The sequence below is a fragment of the Gossypium arboreum genome, chromosome 6, assembly GCF_025698485.1.
Source record: "Gossypium arboreum isolate Shixiya-1 chromosome 6, ASM2569848v2, whole genome shotgun sequence".
In the NCBI taxonomy this organism is placed as follows: Eukaryota; Viridiplantae; Streptophyta; class Magnoliopsida; order Malvales; family Malvaceae; genus Gossypium; species Gossypium arboreum.
In genome coordinates, this window is record NC_069075.1 from 125,648,035 (window position 1) to 125,667,882 (window position 19,848).

Here is a 19,848-nt window from a genome sequence, read left to right on the forward strand (position 1 = left end):
TTGCATTTTTTGAATCTATTTCCTAACAATTGGTATCAGAGTCAGGTTGTGTTTTATCTACAAGTATAAATAATTAATCAAAATACATTTCTCTTCTTCTTGAATGCTTCGATTACATAAAAAAAATGACATTTTTTAGATTTTATGCATGTTTGGAGTTTTATATGAGAATGGATGCAATATTATATATTTGGTATATAATTGTTATTTTTGTCAAGGTTCTGGTTTTTAGGAAATAGACCGTGCATTATCATCTTCATGTAGAACTGTTTTTTAATTCATAGAATTTTTGTGAGTCAGAAATGAACATAAAACTTAAATGTAATTTTTTCAAAAAGAGTCATTGACGATGAGAAGATGGAGCGATAGCGGTTAAAGACCTAAAGAATGATTTGTAGTGAAAAACTATGCAATTTTGTTTTTCATTTTATTTCTAGAAATAAAACCATGAAAACTTTGACCGACAATTTTATTTTAATTACCCATATCTTTTTATATCTTTTTTATAATTGTTTATAATATTTATATTATGTTATATTATAACTGTGATATATATATATATGTATAAGATGATCAACAGTTGATTGATTAAAAAAATAAAAAGTGTGGTAATGTGAAAATACATGTGTTTTATTGTTTCATTCACTTTTTTAGGTTATTCGATTGGTATGAGAAGTGTGGTAATGAGAATGTTAATGAGACGGTGCATGTCTAGGATTGACTTTGGAAAGGAAAGACTTTGTTTTTAAGTAGTCAAATAAGACTCACCTCCCTTTCCTGGGACCTTACTGGTGCACTGTTCACATTTACTTCTTTGGTTTTTCCCTTAAAAGAAAAATTGTGGAGAATCAATTTTTTTTTATGATTGATTTTTGTTAAAGAATGAATGGATGTGAATATTATTAAACTATCGTAGCATGCCATGCATATATTGGAAGCATGCCATATATATTAGGTAAGAATGTCACAAGGACTATTGTATGATCATTCTTGAAATCTGAGATTGAAAAAAAAAACCTTGCATGTTTTTTAAAATATTAAGTGGGAGAAGGTTCCTGAACAAGACCTAAGTGCTAACATGATAAAGTTTCGAGTCAGTTCCTACCTTGGCCCTACCCCAAGGTAAACTTTATCACGTGAATTCACTAGATGGGATCTCCTATTAAGGACCACTATTCATGCACAACTTTCAGTGAGATTATCCCAAGATGACTCACAATTGAAAGCATGTTCATGATAGGTATTGAGTCTGTAACGCCCCTAACCCGAATCCGTCACCGGAATAGAGTTACGGAGCATTACCGGAGTTACCGATTTATTTATCAGATATTTCATTAATCCGATATCTTTTCTTTTCCACGTTCAAGTCTCGTATTCGAGTCATTCGGATCTTTATAAAGAAATTTGATCGTCGTTTTCATTTATTTCATGTTGTAATACATTCAACTAATGCTCTAAACAAAATTACCATTTTACCCCTAAACTTTTAATTAATGACGATTTCATCCTTAGGTTAAAATAAAATAAAATTCTTGCAATTTAATCCTTATTTCCAGCCGTTATTCTCAAACAAATTGATAACAACCCATGAATTCTATAAAATATCAGAATTTTCCATAATTTCAACACTTTTCAATTTAATCTTTAAAACATGTTTTTCCCTGATCTTGTGCTAAATTAATAATTTCATTCAATTTTGTAATTTTAAATAATAAAATAATCCATTTCATGCAAATTGGTCATTTCTAACATTTTTTTTACAAAATTGCCCATAAAATTTTACTTTTATTCAATTTAATCCATGAGCCTAAAACATGCAAATTAGCCATGCTAGCTGAATATTCATACATATTTTCCTCCTCCTCCTCTCCATTCCACATCCTTAATTTATATAACACGCAACAAGTAACATTATCAATAATTTCACTATTTACTTATATGTATATTCAAAACTGTCCATTTGCGTCATAGTCACTAAATTATTTATATCTTAAGAGACAAAACTCAAAATTAAGATCTGCTAATTTTCCCTGAAACTAGACTTACATATATTATTACCATAAAATTTTCAGAATTTTTGGTTTAGCCAATAAATACAGTTTATTCTTTAAAGTTATCCCTGTTCTGCTGTCTGACAGTTCCAACTCTTCTTCACTAATAATTAATTATCTCATCGTATGAGATTCGGATGATGTTTCCGCTTATTTATATTGAAAATAGACTCTTTAAGGATTTTAAACATATAAATTTAATCCCTTAATTATTTTTCCCAATTTTTGATGATTTTCCAAAGTCAGAACAGGGGAACCCAAAATCATTCTGACATTGTCTCACAAAACTTATTATATCTTATGATTTACAATTCCATTGCTTACACCGTTTCTTCTATAAGAAATTAGACTCAATAAGTTTTAATTTAACATTTTATTCATCCTCTAATTTGATTTCTAAAATTTTTGGTGATTTTTCAAAGTTAGACTATTGCTGCTGTCCAAAATTGTTTTAGTGCAAAATGTTGATTTTCATTTTGCCCCAAATTTCACAGTTCATACAATTCAGTCCTTACTTAATTAACTCCTCAATTAAGCTAATTTTATCAGTTAATACTTTTCCTAGAAATTATAAGTTATTTCATAACTATTGAAATTTAGAATTTCCACATAAAACTCTAACTTCAAACTCTTTACAATTTAGGTCTCAAACATTCACTTTCTATTCAATTCTTTCAATAAAATCAGCATATAAACAATTTAAAGCTCTAATTCCATGCCAAATAATCATATACTTCCAGCACATATTCATAGAAACTTTCAATTTCTTTCATAGAATCAAGAACTAATGAATTCAACAAGTGGACCTAGTTGTAAACGTCACAAAAACACAAAAATTTCAAGAAATAATCAAGAATTGAACTTACTTGCAGTAAAAATATGAAAAAATAGCTTAATGGAACTCTTCCATGGTGTTTTTTCTGATGAGAATGCAGAAAAATAAAGAGAAATCTAGATAATTCCACTTTAGTCCTAGCTTTATTAAGTAAATTTTGCAATTTTCCAATTTTGCCCTTAATTCCCCTTATTTTCTTGCTGATTTCATGCCCTTACCGTCCAGCCCAAATAGACCTTGGGTCTATTTACCTCTTAATACTCTTTCTTTTATCGTTTAAGCTATTTAATCATTTCCCACAATTTTGCATTTGATACAATTTAGTCCTTTTTGTTCAATTAGCTATCAGTACTTTAAAATTTCTTGACGAAACTTTAATACTAACTTATTAACATTCCATAAATATTTATAAAAATATTTATGGCTCGATTTAAAATTTTTGAGGTCTCGATACCTTATTTTCGATTCTAATTATTTTAATATATATATTTTTTAGTACACTATTCACTATTTCAAAATTTTCCCTAACTTCACATTTAACTTATACTCACTAAATTAATGATATTTCCTACTCATTTTTCGAATTTAGTGATCTCGAATCACTGTTTCGACACCACTGAAAATTAAGCTGTTACAGAGTCAATGGTTACACACTTACAAATGAACGCATGTTCGTGAAAGCTGTGCAACTCTTCAATGTTTGATATGAATTTGTTGCGTGTCTAAGTTCTAAATATTTCAATACTTTAATAGAAACATAGAACGAGGAGAAAGGGAATGCGTGCTTCAAAATGCGTTTCAGAAGATGTGTTTTCGTTGAATAATAATGAAATGCTCTTTGGTGCTCGAAAACATGTTTTATAGATCAAATAATTTCATCAAACGGGTGCTTCAAAGGGTATTTAGTACTTCAAAACATGCTTCAGATCTTACTCGGGATTCCCGAGATCAGGGTGCTTTTTGGCAGATTTTAGTGGAAACGGTAAGAAAACTCGTCTAGCTGGGCGAGCTTTCTTGCTGATATGGTAGGAAAATGCGCCTAGCTGGACAAGCTTTCTTACCATTTCCACTAAAGTCTGCCAAGAAGTACCCTGATTTTAGGAATCCTAGGTAAGATTTGAAGCACAATTTTTAAATATTCGATGAAAACGCTAGTCCTGCGACACATTTTCGACCACGAGGATTTTTTCCTTTACAATCTCACCCTTCCCCCGCGGCTATAAAAGGGGGGCTTCCTCTCCATACTCCATCATCCCTAAACTCATCATCTCTCTCGACCTCCATCCCTCCACTTTACAATTTTACTCACTTTTAGTTTTTTTCCTTGGTTTAGTTATAAAAATTTTTGTTGCTAATAAAATTTCCAATTTGAGGTATTCTTGAGTCGTCGGTGATGTGATATCGCTTCGAGACACACATTTTATATATCTTTCCAAGATAAGACCATTACCTCAGAAACTTATCTTGTGAAAGTCAGGTTTTGGGGTGATTTTGCTTTATACAGTCACGGGTGGAAGTCTACGTAGAGGTCTCGCTTGATAGTCATTATAAGGTTATGGATCGGAGTATAATATGGGAGCTAGTTGATGATCATTATGAGGGCATGAGCTCAAACTTTTCGGATACCCGAAAATATTGCCTTATAAATACCATACAGAAGTTTTAGGGCATAATTATAGGGAAAAACTATGAGGCTTCTCGCTATAATCGGCATAATTTTTCTCTCCATTTCCACGCAACCAATATCTTTAACCTTTCTTTTTATCTGAGGGCTAGCACCGCTGTGGACGTAGGAGGACTCTCAGGCAGATAGTGACTGGTTGCGATGTAATAAATGTGATACTCTTTTCGGAGTGACAACGATTTTTGCTACTAAACAGCCTATTAATAACTACAACTGCTGCAGTGCCGACCCGAGTTTGACCTCTACTGTTCCGGAATATCCTCTTTCTGCCTAAGAGCCCTCTTGTGTCCACCTCAGTGTCAGTCTTCGGATAAGAATGAAAGGTTAAAGATACTGACTACCTGGAAATAAAGAAAAAAAATTACATTGACTACATTGGAAATCCCTCCGTTTTCCCCTATAATTATGACCTCAATCTTATGTATGGTATATATAAGGCATCATTTGTGGGTATCCAAAAAGTTTGAATTCGTAACCGCATAACAACCGTCACCTAGCCCCTGGTTATACTTGAACTCGTGATCGCATCACGGCTATTGACTGGGACCTCCACTTAGACTTCGACCCGTGACCGTATCAAACACTGCCACCCCGAAACCTAACTTCCATAAGATAGGTTTCTAAGGTAATGATTTTATCCCAACATGACATATGAAATGTATTTGTTCTGAGACGCATTATCACATTCCCGACCCTTTAAATCTACCTATAATCTTTCATAGTTTCACTTATAAAACCTTAACCCCTAATTCCTAACAAAGAAAAAAAATCCTTACTCTAACCCTAAAAAAAAAGCTAAAGACAAAGAGAGTGTGTATGTGAAAGCGCGCTCTAAAAAATAACCTATTTCACTATATTTCAAAAAAATAAAAGGCCTTTGGGCCAATTAAAAAAAATCAACATATACTACTAATTTAGCCAACAATAAATTTAGTTTTTAATATTTATATATTTTTAAATTTATTTTTTTCCAATTAAATTTGATTTCAACTTATAAAAAGTCGAATTTGATCATTAACCATTCAAAAAGAATTGATGTGTTGCTTTTTAACGAAAATATTGACTAAAACAATTAGCATGAAAATACACATGTACTTCATGTCTTATTTTTTTGATTTTTTACTTTCTTTTATTTTTTGTTTGAAAATTTTATAATTTTTAAAATATTTGTAGATGTGAAACATAAAATAAAGACTTAATATATAGAATGACCATTGAACTTGATAACATTTCTCATATTGGCCCTTGGACTTTTTCTGGTTTACATTGGTTCCTAAGGTTGGCATTCGTTACATAGATTTGTTCCTATACTAACACTGTTTGTTTTTTTTTTAAAGAATTTGTGATGTGGACGACCATGGGGCTAACATGTGGACAAATAATGAGACGACACGTGGATTCATCTTAAACGATTTTTAATTTTTTAAAACCTTAAAAATTCATTTTTTTAAATTTTGTTAAAATAAAAATAAAAATAACAAATTTAGTTAAAATTTCAAAAAATAAAAAATAAAAATTTAATAAATAAATAAATTTGGTTTAATTTTTTAAAAAGTTACAAGAAAATCGTAAATATTTTAAACATTAAAAAAAAAATTGACCAGTTAGCGTTGGTTAACTCATTGTTAAAATTAATCAATGTTGGTTAAGCCTAGTTAACTTAGGTCAACGCTGATCAAATTTTCATTATTTATTTTCATTTTTTTGTAAATTTCTAAAAATTGACTTATTTATTTATTTATATATATTTTAGAATTTAAATTTTTTATCTTTATAAGTTGAATATTTAAAGAGAAAGTTTTAAATGTTAAAATTTAAATTAATTTTTATTTTTGTACATATTCAATTTTTTGAATTTTTATAATTTATAATATCTCTTAAAATTTAAAAGATTTCTAATTTCTTTTTAAAATTAAGATTTTTTTAATTTTTAAAAATGATTAAAGATGAATTCAGATATCGCCCTTGTGCTTGTTTATGCCATCAAAAGTTTCAAAAACAAAAGGTGTTAATGTAACGACTTTAAAACTAATATGATAAAAAAAAGAAAAAGTTGAGAGCTAATGTAAAAAAGTTGTGAAGTTCAGGAGTCATCTAAGATAAATAATATAATATTTACATGAAAAAGAACAACTGAATTGCGACATTAACATATTTAAAAGATAATATTTTAATCATCATAATGGTTAAAATGAAAATGAGAGTCACCAAATTTAATTAAAAAAATAAAATAAAATAAAAGTGTTTAAAATTATGATTTATATTTAATAAACATTAATCCTTCAGGTTTGAATTAGAGCTGATCATGGCTAGGCGGCTCTGCCTACCAAGGCTCGCCTGAAAAATGGGAGGTTTGGGTAAAAATATAAGCTCGAAAAATGGGCTTGGGCAAAAAACGAGGTCTGTTTAGAAAGCGGGCAGGCCTCTGTAAGATTTTTTTTGGGGCCGGCCAAACCACCCGGGCCAAATTATATATTAATATATATTTTTGTATTTTATTTTTAATTATTTTAAATTTTAATATAACTATTTTTTATTATATTATTAATTTGTGTATTGTTTTAAGAATTGTTTTAGTATTATTTTTATTTGTTTTAATATTTGTTTTATGTTTTAAATATATTTGATTTATTATATTTTTAAATTTTTTATTTAATAAAATAAAAAATTTAATATGGGCCGGGCCGGGCCAGATTCGGGCTTAGTAATTTTATTTCCGGTCGGGCCTAGCCCGGGCCTAATAGACGGGCCTAAAAATTTGTATGGGCCCGGCCCGGCCCGCCCATGATCACCTCTAGGTTTGAAGTAGTAGTGAGTGTGATTGGTGTGAAATGTGAATCCAGCCATTTGAGTTTCCAGTATTTATAATTTATTGTTTCTTTGCTCTTCGTATTCTCATCTCTGTTTACAACAATCATTCTCTGCACCTTCTCTTTAAATTTGCTTAATTTCTCCCCTTTTCTTTTACTTTGATTTCCACTCTCTTCCTTTTTTACAGTAAAAGAAAAGCAAAGCTTCACCTTTATTTTCTTTTTTTTTGAATCCCCTTCTCTTTTGTCTTCTTTTATTCGGAAAAAGAAAAAACCTTTGTTCTTGTTCATTTCGACTTTGAAAAAGAATTTCTCATCAAGAGAAGACGATGAAGAAGAAGCTCTTAATAAATCTTGTGGTTTAATCTATTTGAGGTAAGTTTTGAGACATGAATCTCTTCTTTAATAATTTCGAGGTGATATAATAAGTGTAATTTCTAGAGTAACAATTACACGAGTGTGAAGTGGAGTCTGTGAAGATATCAATTAAGCAACTCAGTCGAAAATTTTGTTTATTTTCATTTACAAATTAAATAAATTCAGTGCCATATTTCCTTTTTCAATTCAATCCGATTCTCTTTTATCTGCCTCAACTTTTTAACAACTTCATTATTATTATTTTTTGGTTCACAGTTTCATTAATATCTTACAATGATTTCAGTGAGGTTCAGTTTGGTTCTTAGACAGACATTGCAAGGAAACGTTTAAAGTGTTGGACTGTTGGTAAGTTTCTATATACTTTCAAAGGAATAAAACATCATTGTATCATTTTTGTTTTTTCAATTCTCAAAGGAATAAGTTATGGGTTTGTCTCTTTGCTTAGCCAATTAATTTTAAACAATATTTTTGTTTATTGATTATTAGTATTGGTTTAGTGGCAAATGACTTGCATTGCTTTAATCCTTGTTGATATCAGGTCCCGAGATTATTCAAATATATATAACAAAAGGAATATGTATTATTCTCACTCGTTTCTTTCTACTTTCCTTCAACTATTTTTCATTTCAGATTTAAGAGTTGGAGCATTTTCTTTGGAGCAGGCAGAGCACCCTTTAAGCATCGCTTAATAATACATCTTCATCTTAATCATAAGTAGTGAGTCTCAACTTTTTCATTACTGTTTTTGAGTCTCATTTTTTTAGGCATTTAGTGCATATTGTCTACCATTTTGCTTAGGCTGAGCAGAATTGTTATGTGAATTCAGACTAACGACAATGCCCGAGTCTTTCTTTATTGGCGCTGCTACTAATGCCATGGGAACACTGATGGTAGACTACTTGGTGAAGCCAATAGAATGCCGCGTTCGTTACTTATTTCGTTTCCATATGATTGTTCAAGAGCTCCATGAGCAGCAAAACAATTTGAATAGAGAACAAACTCGTATACAAGAAGACATCAAGGAGGCTAAACTGAATATTCAAACACAAGTGATTGAGAAATACGTAGAGGACTGGTTGACGGATGCAACAAATGCCTTGAATAATGTACAGAATTTGGAAGCTAGAATTGAAGAAAATAAGAGATGCTTTCATTGGTGTCCTAACTGGAGTTGGCGATATCAGTTAAGTAAGAGCATGGACGAGGAGATATTAGCCATTATTAAACTCGTAAATAACTCCAAATTTGAACGAATTGGGCACTGCGCTGAGCTTCCTGGTTTAGAGTTCTTCACATCTAAGGGTCTTGTAGACTCCAAATCTTCAACTACTGCTTTCAATAAGATCATGAAGGCCTTGAAAGATGCTGAAATCAACAAAATCGGAGTATGGGGGATGGGAGGGGTAGGTAAAACCACCTTAGTCAAAGAGGTAGGCAATAAAGTCAAAGGATTTGGTCAGCCTATAATGGTTGTTATATCCAAAATTCCAGATATAGGCGAAATTCAAAAAAAAATTGCAGATGGCATTCACTTGAAATTTGAAAAAACAACCAAAGATGAAAGAGCAAAGGAGTTATGGTGTAGACTGAAAGAGGGAAAGTTCATCATAATCCTCGATGATTTGTGGAATGAGTGGAATGATGATGAAGATTTAAGAAAAATAGGGATTCCATTGGTTGAAAATGGGAAGGGCTGTAAAATCATTTTGACAACACGTCGTTGGACGGTATGCAAATCTATGGAATGTCAAGTTACTATTCAAATTGATGTTTTGGATGATGATGAAGCATGGGCTCTCTTCAAAATGAATGCTAACCTTGATGAAAACGTTTCAAGGAATATCATTGAGGAGGCTGAGAAAATTGTAAAAGAATGTAATGGTCTACCTGTAGCGATTGTAACACTCGGAAGGTCTTTAAAAGGTACTAAAACTCAGAAAGGATGGGAACTAGCTCGCAAAAAACTTGAGAGTAGTAGATTAATGGAAATTGGAAACATTGAAGAGGAAGAAAAAAATGCCTATATGTGTATTAAGATGAGCTATGAGTACTTGAAGAAGGAGGTGACCAAGCGATGCTTCTTATTGTGTGCTTTATATCCGGAGGATCACTCAATTGATGTGGAAGACTTGGTGCGATATGCTTTGGCATTGGAGTTATATGGCAAGGTTGACTCAGTTGAAGAGGTGAGGGTTCAAGTCTTGGAAGCCATTGATTACCTCAAAGATTCTTGTCTATTATTAAAAGATACGCAATGGTACGATCACCTTTCATGGAGCTGGTATTTTTAGTATTTTAATAAGTAGAAATGTCTAAAACACTAGGTAGAATTATCTAGCTTAGTCCACAAGCTCAATGAAACTCAAACAGACCCTCCTTTGGTTGAGCTTGAGAAATATTCTTTATTTATAGATAATATATTTTAGTTTTTAATTTTAAAATATTTTCAAAATATTAAAATATGAATATATAAAATATGATATTTTACTAATGGTTAAAATATTCTCTAAGTCCCTATACTTTTGCACATTTCGAATTCAGTTCCCTACTTCTATTTCCAAGAATTTAGTCCCTTACTTTTTGGATTTAAAATTCAATTTCAATTGCTAACACTGTTAAAAGTTTTCTGTTAAATTTATTAAGGTTACATTTTGAAATACAAAATACCAAAAAAAAAAAAAAAAAACTCACTTGATAGTCATGAGATATAAAAAAAAAAAAGACACAATGAACTCAAATTTAATAAAAGAAATAACAATTGGACCTGCATTTTTAAATCTAAAAGACAAGAGGGATTAAATTCCTGGAATTTAAACTACTATTTTTTATATTTTTTTGTAAGGACTGAAGTACAACAATTTTATTTGGGTGGGGGGCAAAACGTAATTTTTCCATTTTATTAGTTTATAATTTTACAATTTTTGCAAGGACTAAACTACAATCTTTCCATTTTGGATCCAAATCCCCTACCTGCCTCCACCCCTGTCAGCTCCCTTGATTGTGATTCATCGGAGGTATAAACTTGTTAAGAAAACAACATTGGTAAACAGGACATCTAGTTCTACCTATTAATCCTGCCTGTCCTTTGCTAAGACAAAGTTTTCCACATCTTTGTTTCCAAGATTTTATATCATACAAAACATAACCAAGATATATGCTATAGGTAAATTTGATATTTTGCTTTTGCATTTTTTATTATTTTTTCCTCCTATTGTTCCTTTTCTTGTTCTTTAACTTTTAAATTTCTAAATATTGTATAACAAAAAATATTTATTCCACATATTCACTTTTGTTTTGGCTTGATTAGGTACATTAAGTTACATGATTTAGTCCGTGATGTCGCTCTATGGATTGCATCCAGAGAAGAAAGTGGATTTATGATCAAATCTAGATTGGAGTTACTAAATGAAAGCTTTGAACCTTGTAGAGCGATCTCATTGCTGAACATTGAAGAAAAAAAACTTCCTGGGAGATTGATACCTTCGAACCTTGAGATCTTGTTGCTTAAGAACTGTGATGTTCAAGGTACATGTTTTCAATGGATGAAAGAATTGAAATCATTAAGTCTTACAGCTGACAAACATTGTCCTGTGGGGATGATTTCCTTGTATGCTCTTAGTTCTCTACCAAAACTTCGTGCTCTACGTTTGGAAAATTTTGAGGACTTCTCATTCCTTAGAAGCCTAAGGACACTTGAGGTTCTTAGTTTGCGTGGTTTAGGATTCGAGGGTTTGTCAAATGAATTATGGAGGTTGGAAAATCTGAAGATATTGGATTTAACTGATTGTACATTTCGCTCCAGATTTCCCCCTAACGTCATTCAAAGGTTATCAAAGCTAGAGGAGCTATATCTAAAAGGTTCAAACATTTGTGAGACAGTTGTTGATATACTTGTCCAGATAAATTTCTTATCTAGGTTGACTGCATTATCCTTGAGGTTATCATTAGATCATTTTACGGGTGACGTTGTGTTTCCTAAATTGGAAAGATATGATATATCCGTAGTGGATCCTTATAAACTTAAATGTGATCTTTTTTCCATTACGGAAAAATCCTGGAAAATTAAGGGACCGATTCTTTTGAATGTAGTTTCTCTCTTGCCTGAGAATTTGGAGTCTTTTGAAGTGTTAGATGACATAGATAAGTTTCTGGAATGCTTGATTGATAAAAGTTTGAGGCTCTCAAATTTGAAGCTGTTATATTTGCATAATTTGTCTAACTTGAGTTGTATTGGGGAATTGCCAACCCAACATGTAAGGCTTGAAGGTTTAGTTGATTTGAGGATAACAAATTGTCCAAGTTTGAAATCACTCTTCCCACTTTCTCTTGCTCAAAGTTTGGTGCTCTTAGAAATCCTTGAGATAGCTAACTGTCCTAGATTGAAGCAAATAGTTACAGAAATGGAAGGTGATGAAGAAAAAATATCTTCAAGCATCAATTCTCATAATTCTTTGGGTTTCCCAAATTTAAGGGAACTCTACATAGGAAACTGTTATGGTTTGGTGTATATTTTTCCAACTTTGATGGCACCGCAAGGGCTTCCACTACTAGAAAATCTTGCTATTCATCGTTGCCCTCAATTAAAACAAGTGGTCAGACCTAGAGAAGGAAGGGTGGAAAATGATGTTGTGCTCCAACAACTGCAGTTTTCGAAACCTTTGATGCAGTTTTCAGTGTCGGCTTGCCCTTTGTTAACTGATTCATTTGTTCATTTAGACGTTGAGAAGGCTTGCTTCAAGGTACTTTCTTTTTCTCCTTGATTTTGTTTATTCACTTAAGTTTTATGCGTGTAGTGAACACACATTTTGGTGATATGTTTACTCTAAAGCACATACAAAATCAATTAATCCTTAGTTTAATAAGTATTTATTACTAACCGGCACATATATATAATTTCTTTTTTAATTATGTCATGAATTATAATTAGGAGGTTCGATTATCAACATTCAAGGAATCATTCAGCAGTGCAAAACACCTTGAAGTACACTATGCAATTGAGGATCATAATCTCGTTCCGGATGCAAAGGGAGATGGACTAAATGGATTAACGTCCCTTCAACTCAGGGATTGCAAGGATCTTGAATGCTTGGTTGATATCACAACGGGGAATGGGCCAACTTTTGCATTCACTAATTTAAAGAGATTAAGTATAGAAGATATGTTTGGTTTTGAAACCTTATGCAAATGTCACCACCCTCCACAAGGTTTCCTCCAAAGTCTTAAGGTTGTAAACATAAAAGGGTGCAGAAAATTAGAAATACTCTTCTCACCTTCGATTACTCAAAGCCTAGTGTTTTTAGAAGAACTCACGATAGAATTCTGTCGTGAATTGAGAACCCTTTTCTCGGTGCTGGAAAATGATGGTGGAATAAGATCAAACAGCTGTTTTCCTCCTTTCTGCTTGCCGAAACTGAAAACTCTTTACATCAGATTGTGTTCAAAGCTAGAATATGTTCTGCCAATCACTTTGGCTCAAGGTCTTCCTGCTCTTGCATCGATTTCGGTCTTTGGTTGTGATGAATTAAAGCATGTATTCAGCATGCCAAAAGAACAAGATGGAGTTGAACTTCATGGTATCATGCTCCTTCCTAGTCTACAATATCTACGACTTTCAGGGTTAGAAAACTTGACTAGTTTTGTCCCAGAAAACTTTTTTATCAAGGCACCAGCTTTGAAAAGCTTAGAAGCTTACGAGTGTCCTAAAGTGATGAACTTCCACATTCAACAAGTTAACAAGCAGCTGACATTAAAGGTACATTCCTTTCTCTTTTTCTTTTCTTTATTTGATTTTCATTCTGTTGATTAGATATTAAAATGCGTCTTCAAATATTTTATCTTAAGCCAAGTTTATAAAGATATTTCTATTTTCCACATAAATATTATTTTATTTGATTTTTCTAATTAATAGCAAAAAATAGTTATGTGTAGAAAATTTTAACTGTTTATATAAAATTGAATGTTCTAAACTATATGTATTTTATTATGATTTAATTAACATATATTTTTAAAAGTAATTAAAAAGGCCAAAATTGAGAGAAATTGATTGCAAAATCAAGAATAAAATTGATGCTATTCTTTCAAGTCATGTACAGGTAGCGTGCTTGTTCTTCTAGTTATATGATTTAATTAATGACTCAATTGGTATCCCAATCTGTTATCATATTAGTATCCAATATCTACTTGGTTCCTTCATTATTTTTGTTTTGTGAATTTTCATTTGTATTTATGTGATGAATTATGATTAGGGGAATGGATTATACGTATTCAAGGAATTGTCATGCAATACAAATCTTATTCCAGATGTACATTCAAGACATCTAGATGGATTAACTTCCCTTGACATTTACCATTGGTGGGGTGGTGAATGCCTGGTTGATAAATCACAAGCAAAGATGGGTATCTTACAAAACCTTAAAGATTTGAGAGTTAGTTACTCTAGTATGTCTGAAGTATTCCGAATTGATGAAGGCCTTTATAATAGAGAAGAAAATCAAGCACCACAACTACTTTTAAATTTGGAGCAGTTGCAGTTAAAGCGTTTACCATATTTGAGATGGATAGTTCAAGGCCCCATCCATTGTGTCAATCTCCAAAGCCTAAAGGTTTTAGAAATAACCCATTGCAACAAATTGACATCTATCTTCTCAATATCCGTCGTTCAAACCCTAAGGTCGTTGGAAGAACTCAAGATATATGATTGTGATAAACTAAAAAGTGTTCTGATGGAGTTGGAAATTGACACTGAACCGAACAAACTTTGCTTGCCAAACTTGAAAACTGTGGAGATAGTGAAATGCCCAAGTCTAGAATATGTCTTCCCACTTGCTTTGACTCAAGGTTTTCCTCGTCTACAAAAGGTACAACTTGTTAAATTAAGAAACATGAGAGGTTTTGTTGCTGGAAATAATTTTGTCCAAGCACCAGCTTTGGAAATTTTAATTATCAAGGAATTATGTTCAGCATTTACGAATTTTGTCTTGCAAAAAGAAGTTAACAAGTGTGATCCATTAAAGGTACTTTTTCTTTTACTCTTTCTCTTAATTCCTTAGTTTTTTATTTTTACTTTAGATACTTGTGTTATTAATCACGTGATTATTCCAGTGTATTTTCAATTTCATTTTTATTGGTTATGTCTACCGCAAAGAATAAATCATATAGCGTGATTTAAATTTTTAAATCATATAATATGCTAAAATTTCTATACTGAAGTATACTTCTTAAATGAGGTGATATCATACAGTAAACTTGCATTTCATATCTGTTTGAATTTTATTAAATCTAATTTTCTTCAAAAGTATAGAAGAAGAGTCCTGTAGGCACAATTTATTAAAGACTTTTACATGATTTTACGTAAAAGAGTCAAATATGAGAGTGCTATACGTACTCAGTTGATATTATAATGGAATAACACTTGCCCTTGCTTTTATGCAGGAGTTGACCTTCTGTACGAAAAGTATAGATGGTGAAGATGTCGAGCCATGCAATATGGTAAACACTCAGTTGAGACAAAGATCAACAAATTTCGAATATATGACCCTAGGCAACTTTGAACAACTGTTTCAGCTTCAAGGTGCATATTTCATATCAAATCTAGAGAAAATGCAGCTTTCTAATATGATTTGGCTACGAGATATTTGGAAAGGTCCCATCCATTTTGAAAGCAATCTTAGAGAACTAGCAGTTTATGACTCCAATTGTTTGACATACATCTTTCCAGCGACTTTCATTCCACATTTTCCACATTTAAGTATTCTGAAAATAAAGGCGTGTGAGAATTTGAAGCAAATAATTGCCAATGATGACATTTCGACATCATCGTCACAAGGTCCTCAGTTGGAGAAGAAAATGGTATTTCCTCATATAAAGCAAATAATACTTGAAAATTTGCCAAGGCTCGAGAGGTTCGGTCTTGCGGGTTATCATATGGAATTCCCATGTTTGGATTTGCTTGATGTTAAGCAATGTTTCAAGATGATCACAAGTTTCACTGTGGATTATTTAACATTGACTGTGCATGCTAAATCTAATGAGGTATTTATCCACTCTCTACTCTTTACTTAATTTTTTACGGGTGCAAAAATGGTTTCCATTATGTTTCAAATATATATGAAATTGAGTAATTTACCCTTTATTTTTATCTTATTCTCAACAAAATTTCATTTGCCATGAAATGAAGGCATCGCAGCTAGATGATTTTAATCCCTCACCAGAAGTTATATTCTGGGAAAAGCGTAGACCCACCTTACTACCTCAATATGTAGAAGAAGCTGAAAAAGTTTCACCACTGAAGTGAAGAGCATTCCATAAGCATACTTGAGCTTAAATCTCATCTCTATTATAGTTAATTAACCAGGTAAGACATGATCATTCACCTTCTCATCTGTCTTATTTTTCTTGTCAGTAATGTTGGATATTGTGATGTCATGACTGTGTGCATGTAATCAATGTGTTTAGAAAGGATGAATCTAGGGAATCTAATAGGCATTTAACTAACATGCATGAATGTATTTATCTAAGATGCATGTATGTACTAGGTATACATTAATTATATTAGATGTATGTATTGAAACTAATAGTCACATACAACAATTATATAAAGGTTGTAAGCGACGAAGCCCTTGTTAGAAAGTAAGAGAAAGAGAATATGATATGAATAAAGTATTCATTCCATGTTGAGTGTCTTTTCCCTTCATCATTTCCAAAATCTCTCCAACAAATTGGTATCAAGAGCTAGAGATTCTTACAAAGTGAGTTTGTGAAAATAAAATTAATCATGACTTCCACAAGCATAATCTATAACAATGTTTAAGTTATTGTCTTAGATGGTGAAAATTATGATTTTTAGGCAGTCAAAATAGGTAGAAAAGTGAACAACATATAAGTTAGACATGTAAAATAAGATGTTATGATGAACTAATGGATTAGTGCTGTCTTTTCCCTTCATCATTTCCAAAATCTCTCCAACAAATTGGTATCAAGAGCTAGAGATTCTTACAAAGTGAGTTTGTGAAAATAAAATTAATCATGACTTCCACAAGCATAATCTATAACAATGTTTAAGTTATTGTCTTAGATGGTGAAAATTATGATATTTAGGCAGTCAAAATAGGTAGAAAAGTGAACAACATATAAGTTAAGACATGTAAAATAAGATGTTATGATGAACTAATGGATTAGTGCTACGTGATAGTGAATATTGAATTTCGTGTTAAATGACTAAACTAAAAAGTACGTGAAAGTTTTATGTGTTATTATTTGATAAGTGAAAAGATGTAAAGAATATGAAATATAATGTGTATTGTGAATTAAGAATTTACTAAATAAAGTTTCTTGATTATTGTAAATGAAATTAAAATTGTTCTTTAAATTGTGGAAAAATAAAGACTAAATTGAAGAAATGCAAAAGTGTAGTTAAATTGTGAAAATCGTGAAATCAATACTAATATGAATAAAGATCATAATTAGTCATGGAATGGAAGTGTAAAGAAAATGTTCTTAAAAGTTTTAATATTCGAAATTATATGTTCGTATAATATTAAATAGTAAACTAGAATGAAAGAAATGTGAAAGTAATGAAATCAAGAAAATCGTGGAATAAAGTATTTGTGATTAATTATTGTAAATTCAGTTATTTTCGAGCGCCTATATGGATTAGCATTGAACTTCGTAGATATAGTTGACATGTCATAGAAACCTGAGTGCTCATGTCTTATTCGTGATGTTAGTGATATTGCACTTTGGTGCCTCAAGTTTTATTATGCACTTTGGTGCCCTGTTTCCAGCACTTTTGTGCTTCATGTATCGTGACATGTTCTTTGTATCTATCTAGTTCAAATGTGCCTATAATGAGCTAAAAACGTCATCGTAAATGATTTCCAATAAAGGTTTCATTCCTGTTAATCCGTGAAATGATAAAATTAGTGAATTAAAGTATTAGTGAATTTTGTAAATATGGAATAATTTATTGATTATTAAGATATATTCATGAATTATAATAGTAGTAATGTTTGTGTTAAATAAAAATAAAAAATGGTAAGATCTAAATTCATGGGTACTTATTAAGCTCTTACAAGATTAATGTGTTTTTTTTCAACGCGTAGGTGAAAGATTAGATTTTAGTTCTCGTTCGAAGTAGCGATCTTGACACATCTCATCACTTCATGAAGACTTGGAAGAAAAGGGATATGAAATAAATTTCATGGTATAGAGTATGACATGTACATGGATGAATTAATGACTTGAAAGAAAGTGTCTAGTTGTTTTAATATATGAGTTTAATGTGTTTTGAACGGTAAATATGAGGTATTACATAGTTTATGAGCTTTGACTATTGTTTTGAATGATCATGGATAGTTTTGGTATGGTCTAGAGGAGTTTGAAAACAGAATTTTCAGGTCCTCTGTCCTAGGTCTCGAGACATACTAAATGTGTTTCGAGACACAATAACTTCAAAGCTAAAAAAGCTACAGTATCAGGGTCATGTCTCGAGACATTGGATTTTATCTCAATACATAAGCTCATTTGTTTTGAGACATACACTCATTTGTCTTGAAACATGACAACTTCGAAGCTAAAGTTCTACAGTAACACGACATTATCTTGAGACAAACCTGGGCTAAAACAGACTTGAAACGAGTTTGGAATGGAATTAAACTTTATTGTTAGTCTAAATATGCTCTAAAAAGTGTAATGTGATCTTGATAAAGGTCTAAATTATAAGTATATGATATTGTAAAGAATATTCGGTGCCAAATGTAACATTCATTACTTGGGTTTCTTGGGTAACGGATGTTACATTTATTATTTTTATTAAAGTATTTTTATAAAATTATATATTCAACACCCTTAACATTAAAAGTAATTTTAGTAACCTCATGATTTTTAGAATTTCTTTTTAATTGTTAATATTTATTAATTATTGTTAAATTTAGTTAAATATTTTGAATTTTTTAAAACAAATTTAAGAAACTAAATTTTTCTAATAATTTGTATACAAATTTTATTTAATATATTTTAATTTATAAATGCAATTAACTTGTGCATTGCACGTTATGCAAACTAGTTATTCATATAAATAATAGTATAGATTGTCCGACACTTATATATTCATATAAATAATCAACTATATAGTTCCCTCCAATATCCTCTCAAGAGCTTGAAACTTGTGCAACCAAAATTCATCGTGAGTTTTTTTATCACATAAGCAATGATTATAATTAGGCTTAATTCAGTAGGAGGTACCTCTCGATTGGAAAGGGGGATATTGTTATACTCCATTCGCGACAAGACACATGACAAGTCTAAGAGATTTCTAAATTGCCATTAGTGAGCTAGGAGGACACTTGTGAACTCACTTTTTTGGAGGGACTATTTGGACAATAGATGGCTCAATTTTCGTTGGGAACATGGAATCGTTTGGTCACTAAACATTACGTAGACTCAATTATTTTATCCCATCAGAGTTAGAGCGGAGGACAGGATTTGCCCTGTCACAAACATTTTCGTCTCATTAAAGGCATCCCTTCATGTGTTCCTTAATGATGTTTAGATGGCAAGTCTAACACATTAATGTCATATTGCATGGGACCCTTGCTTATAACTATTCTTAAGAATGATGAAGAGAAGATCTACCCTTCAAGAATGCTAAGTTATACTCTTTCAAGATTCTCCTAGCCTTCGGCCTTCAAACTCTTTCCACCATCATTCTTCATAGCCTTTAGCTCTTTGTCTTGATTGGGTGAACCAACCTTTTCAATGACTTTCTCAACCGTCATTCTTCATATCACTTTCTATTTCTTTAACATTATCATATTTTACTTTCTTTTCTTTTAGTTATGTTGAAATAAAATAAAAAAAGAAAAAAATGGTGACATTTAACCGTATGAGGTGACCATATATTGCACGATAACTAAGTACCAAGTGCTTGAGACGAAGGAATTGAATCAATTAACAATTATTTACATACATCGTATAAGTTATGTCCGGTACAGTGAAAGAACTTTGGAGAATATTGAATTCAATTTAGTTATTTTTTTTTAATTTACCAAAAATTTTGACAATAAAGAATACTAACACCAGTGTTGATAAAAA

At 31.4% G+C, this 19,848-nt stretch overlaps 1 protein-coding gene across 2 annotated transcripts; it reads left to right on the forward strand.

Annotated features, from left to right (window-relative positions):
- Window positions 1–7,399: 7,399 nt before the first annotated feature.
- On the forward strand, window positions 7,400–18,054 carry LOC108486412 (uncharacterized). Of its 2 annotated transcripts, none has more exons than XM_017790465.2 (10): window positions 7,400–7,755; window positions 8,014–8,103; window positions 8,389–8,475; window positions 8,585–10,015; window positions 11,066–12,497; window positions 12,686–13,510; window positions 14,004–14,771; window positions 15,190–15,789; window positions 15,935–16,111; window positions 17,859–18,054. In XM_017790465.2, the coding sequence occupies exons 4-9, from the start codon at window positions 8,595–8,597 to the stop codon at window positions 16,049–16,051; spliced, it is 5,163 nt and encodes a 1,720-aa protein (XP_017645954.1). In that variant the 5' UTR covers window positions 7,400–7,755; window positions 8,014–8,103; window positions 8,389–8,475; window positions 8,585–8,594; the 3' UTR covers window positions 16,052–16,111; window positions 17,859–18,054. The 2 variants fall into 2 exon arrangements, with proteins under 2 accessions (XP_017645954.1, XP_017645952.1); XM_017790463.2 differs by having other exon boundaries at window positions 8,042–8,103.
- Window positions 18,055–19,848: the final 1,794 nt, after the last annotated feature.

Coding starts and splice junctions, on each gene's coding strand:
- LOC108486412 (XM_017790465.2), top strand. CDS start 8,595: ATGCCCGAGTCTTTCTTTATTGGCGCTGCTACTAATGCCATGGGAACA. Junction 14,772..15,189: donor ACAAGTGTGATCCATTAAAG/GTACTTTTTCTT, acceptor GCTTTTATGCAG/GAGTTGACCTTCTGTACGAA. Junction 15,790..15,934: donor TGCATGCTAAATCTAATGAG/GTATTTATCCAC, acceptor CATGAAATGAAG/GCATCGCAGCTAGATGATTT.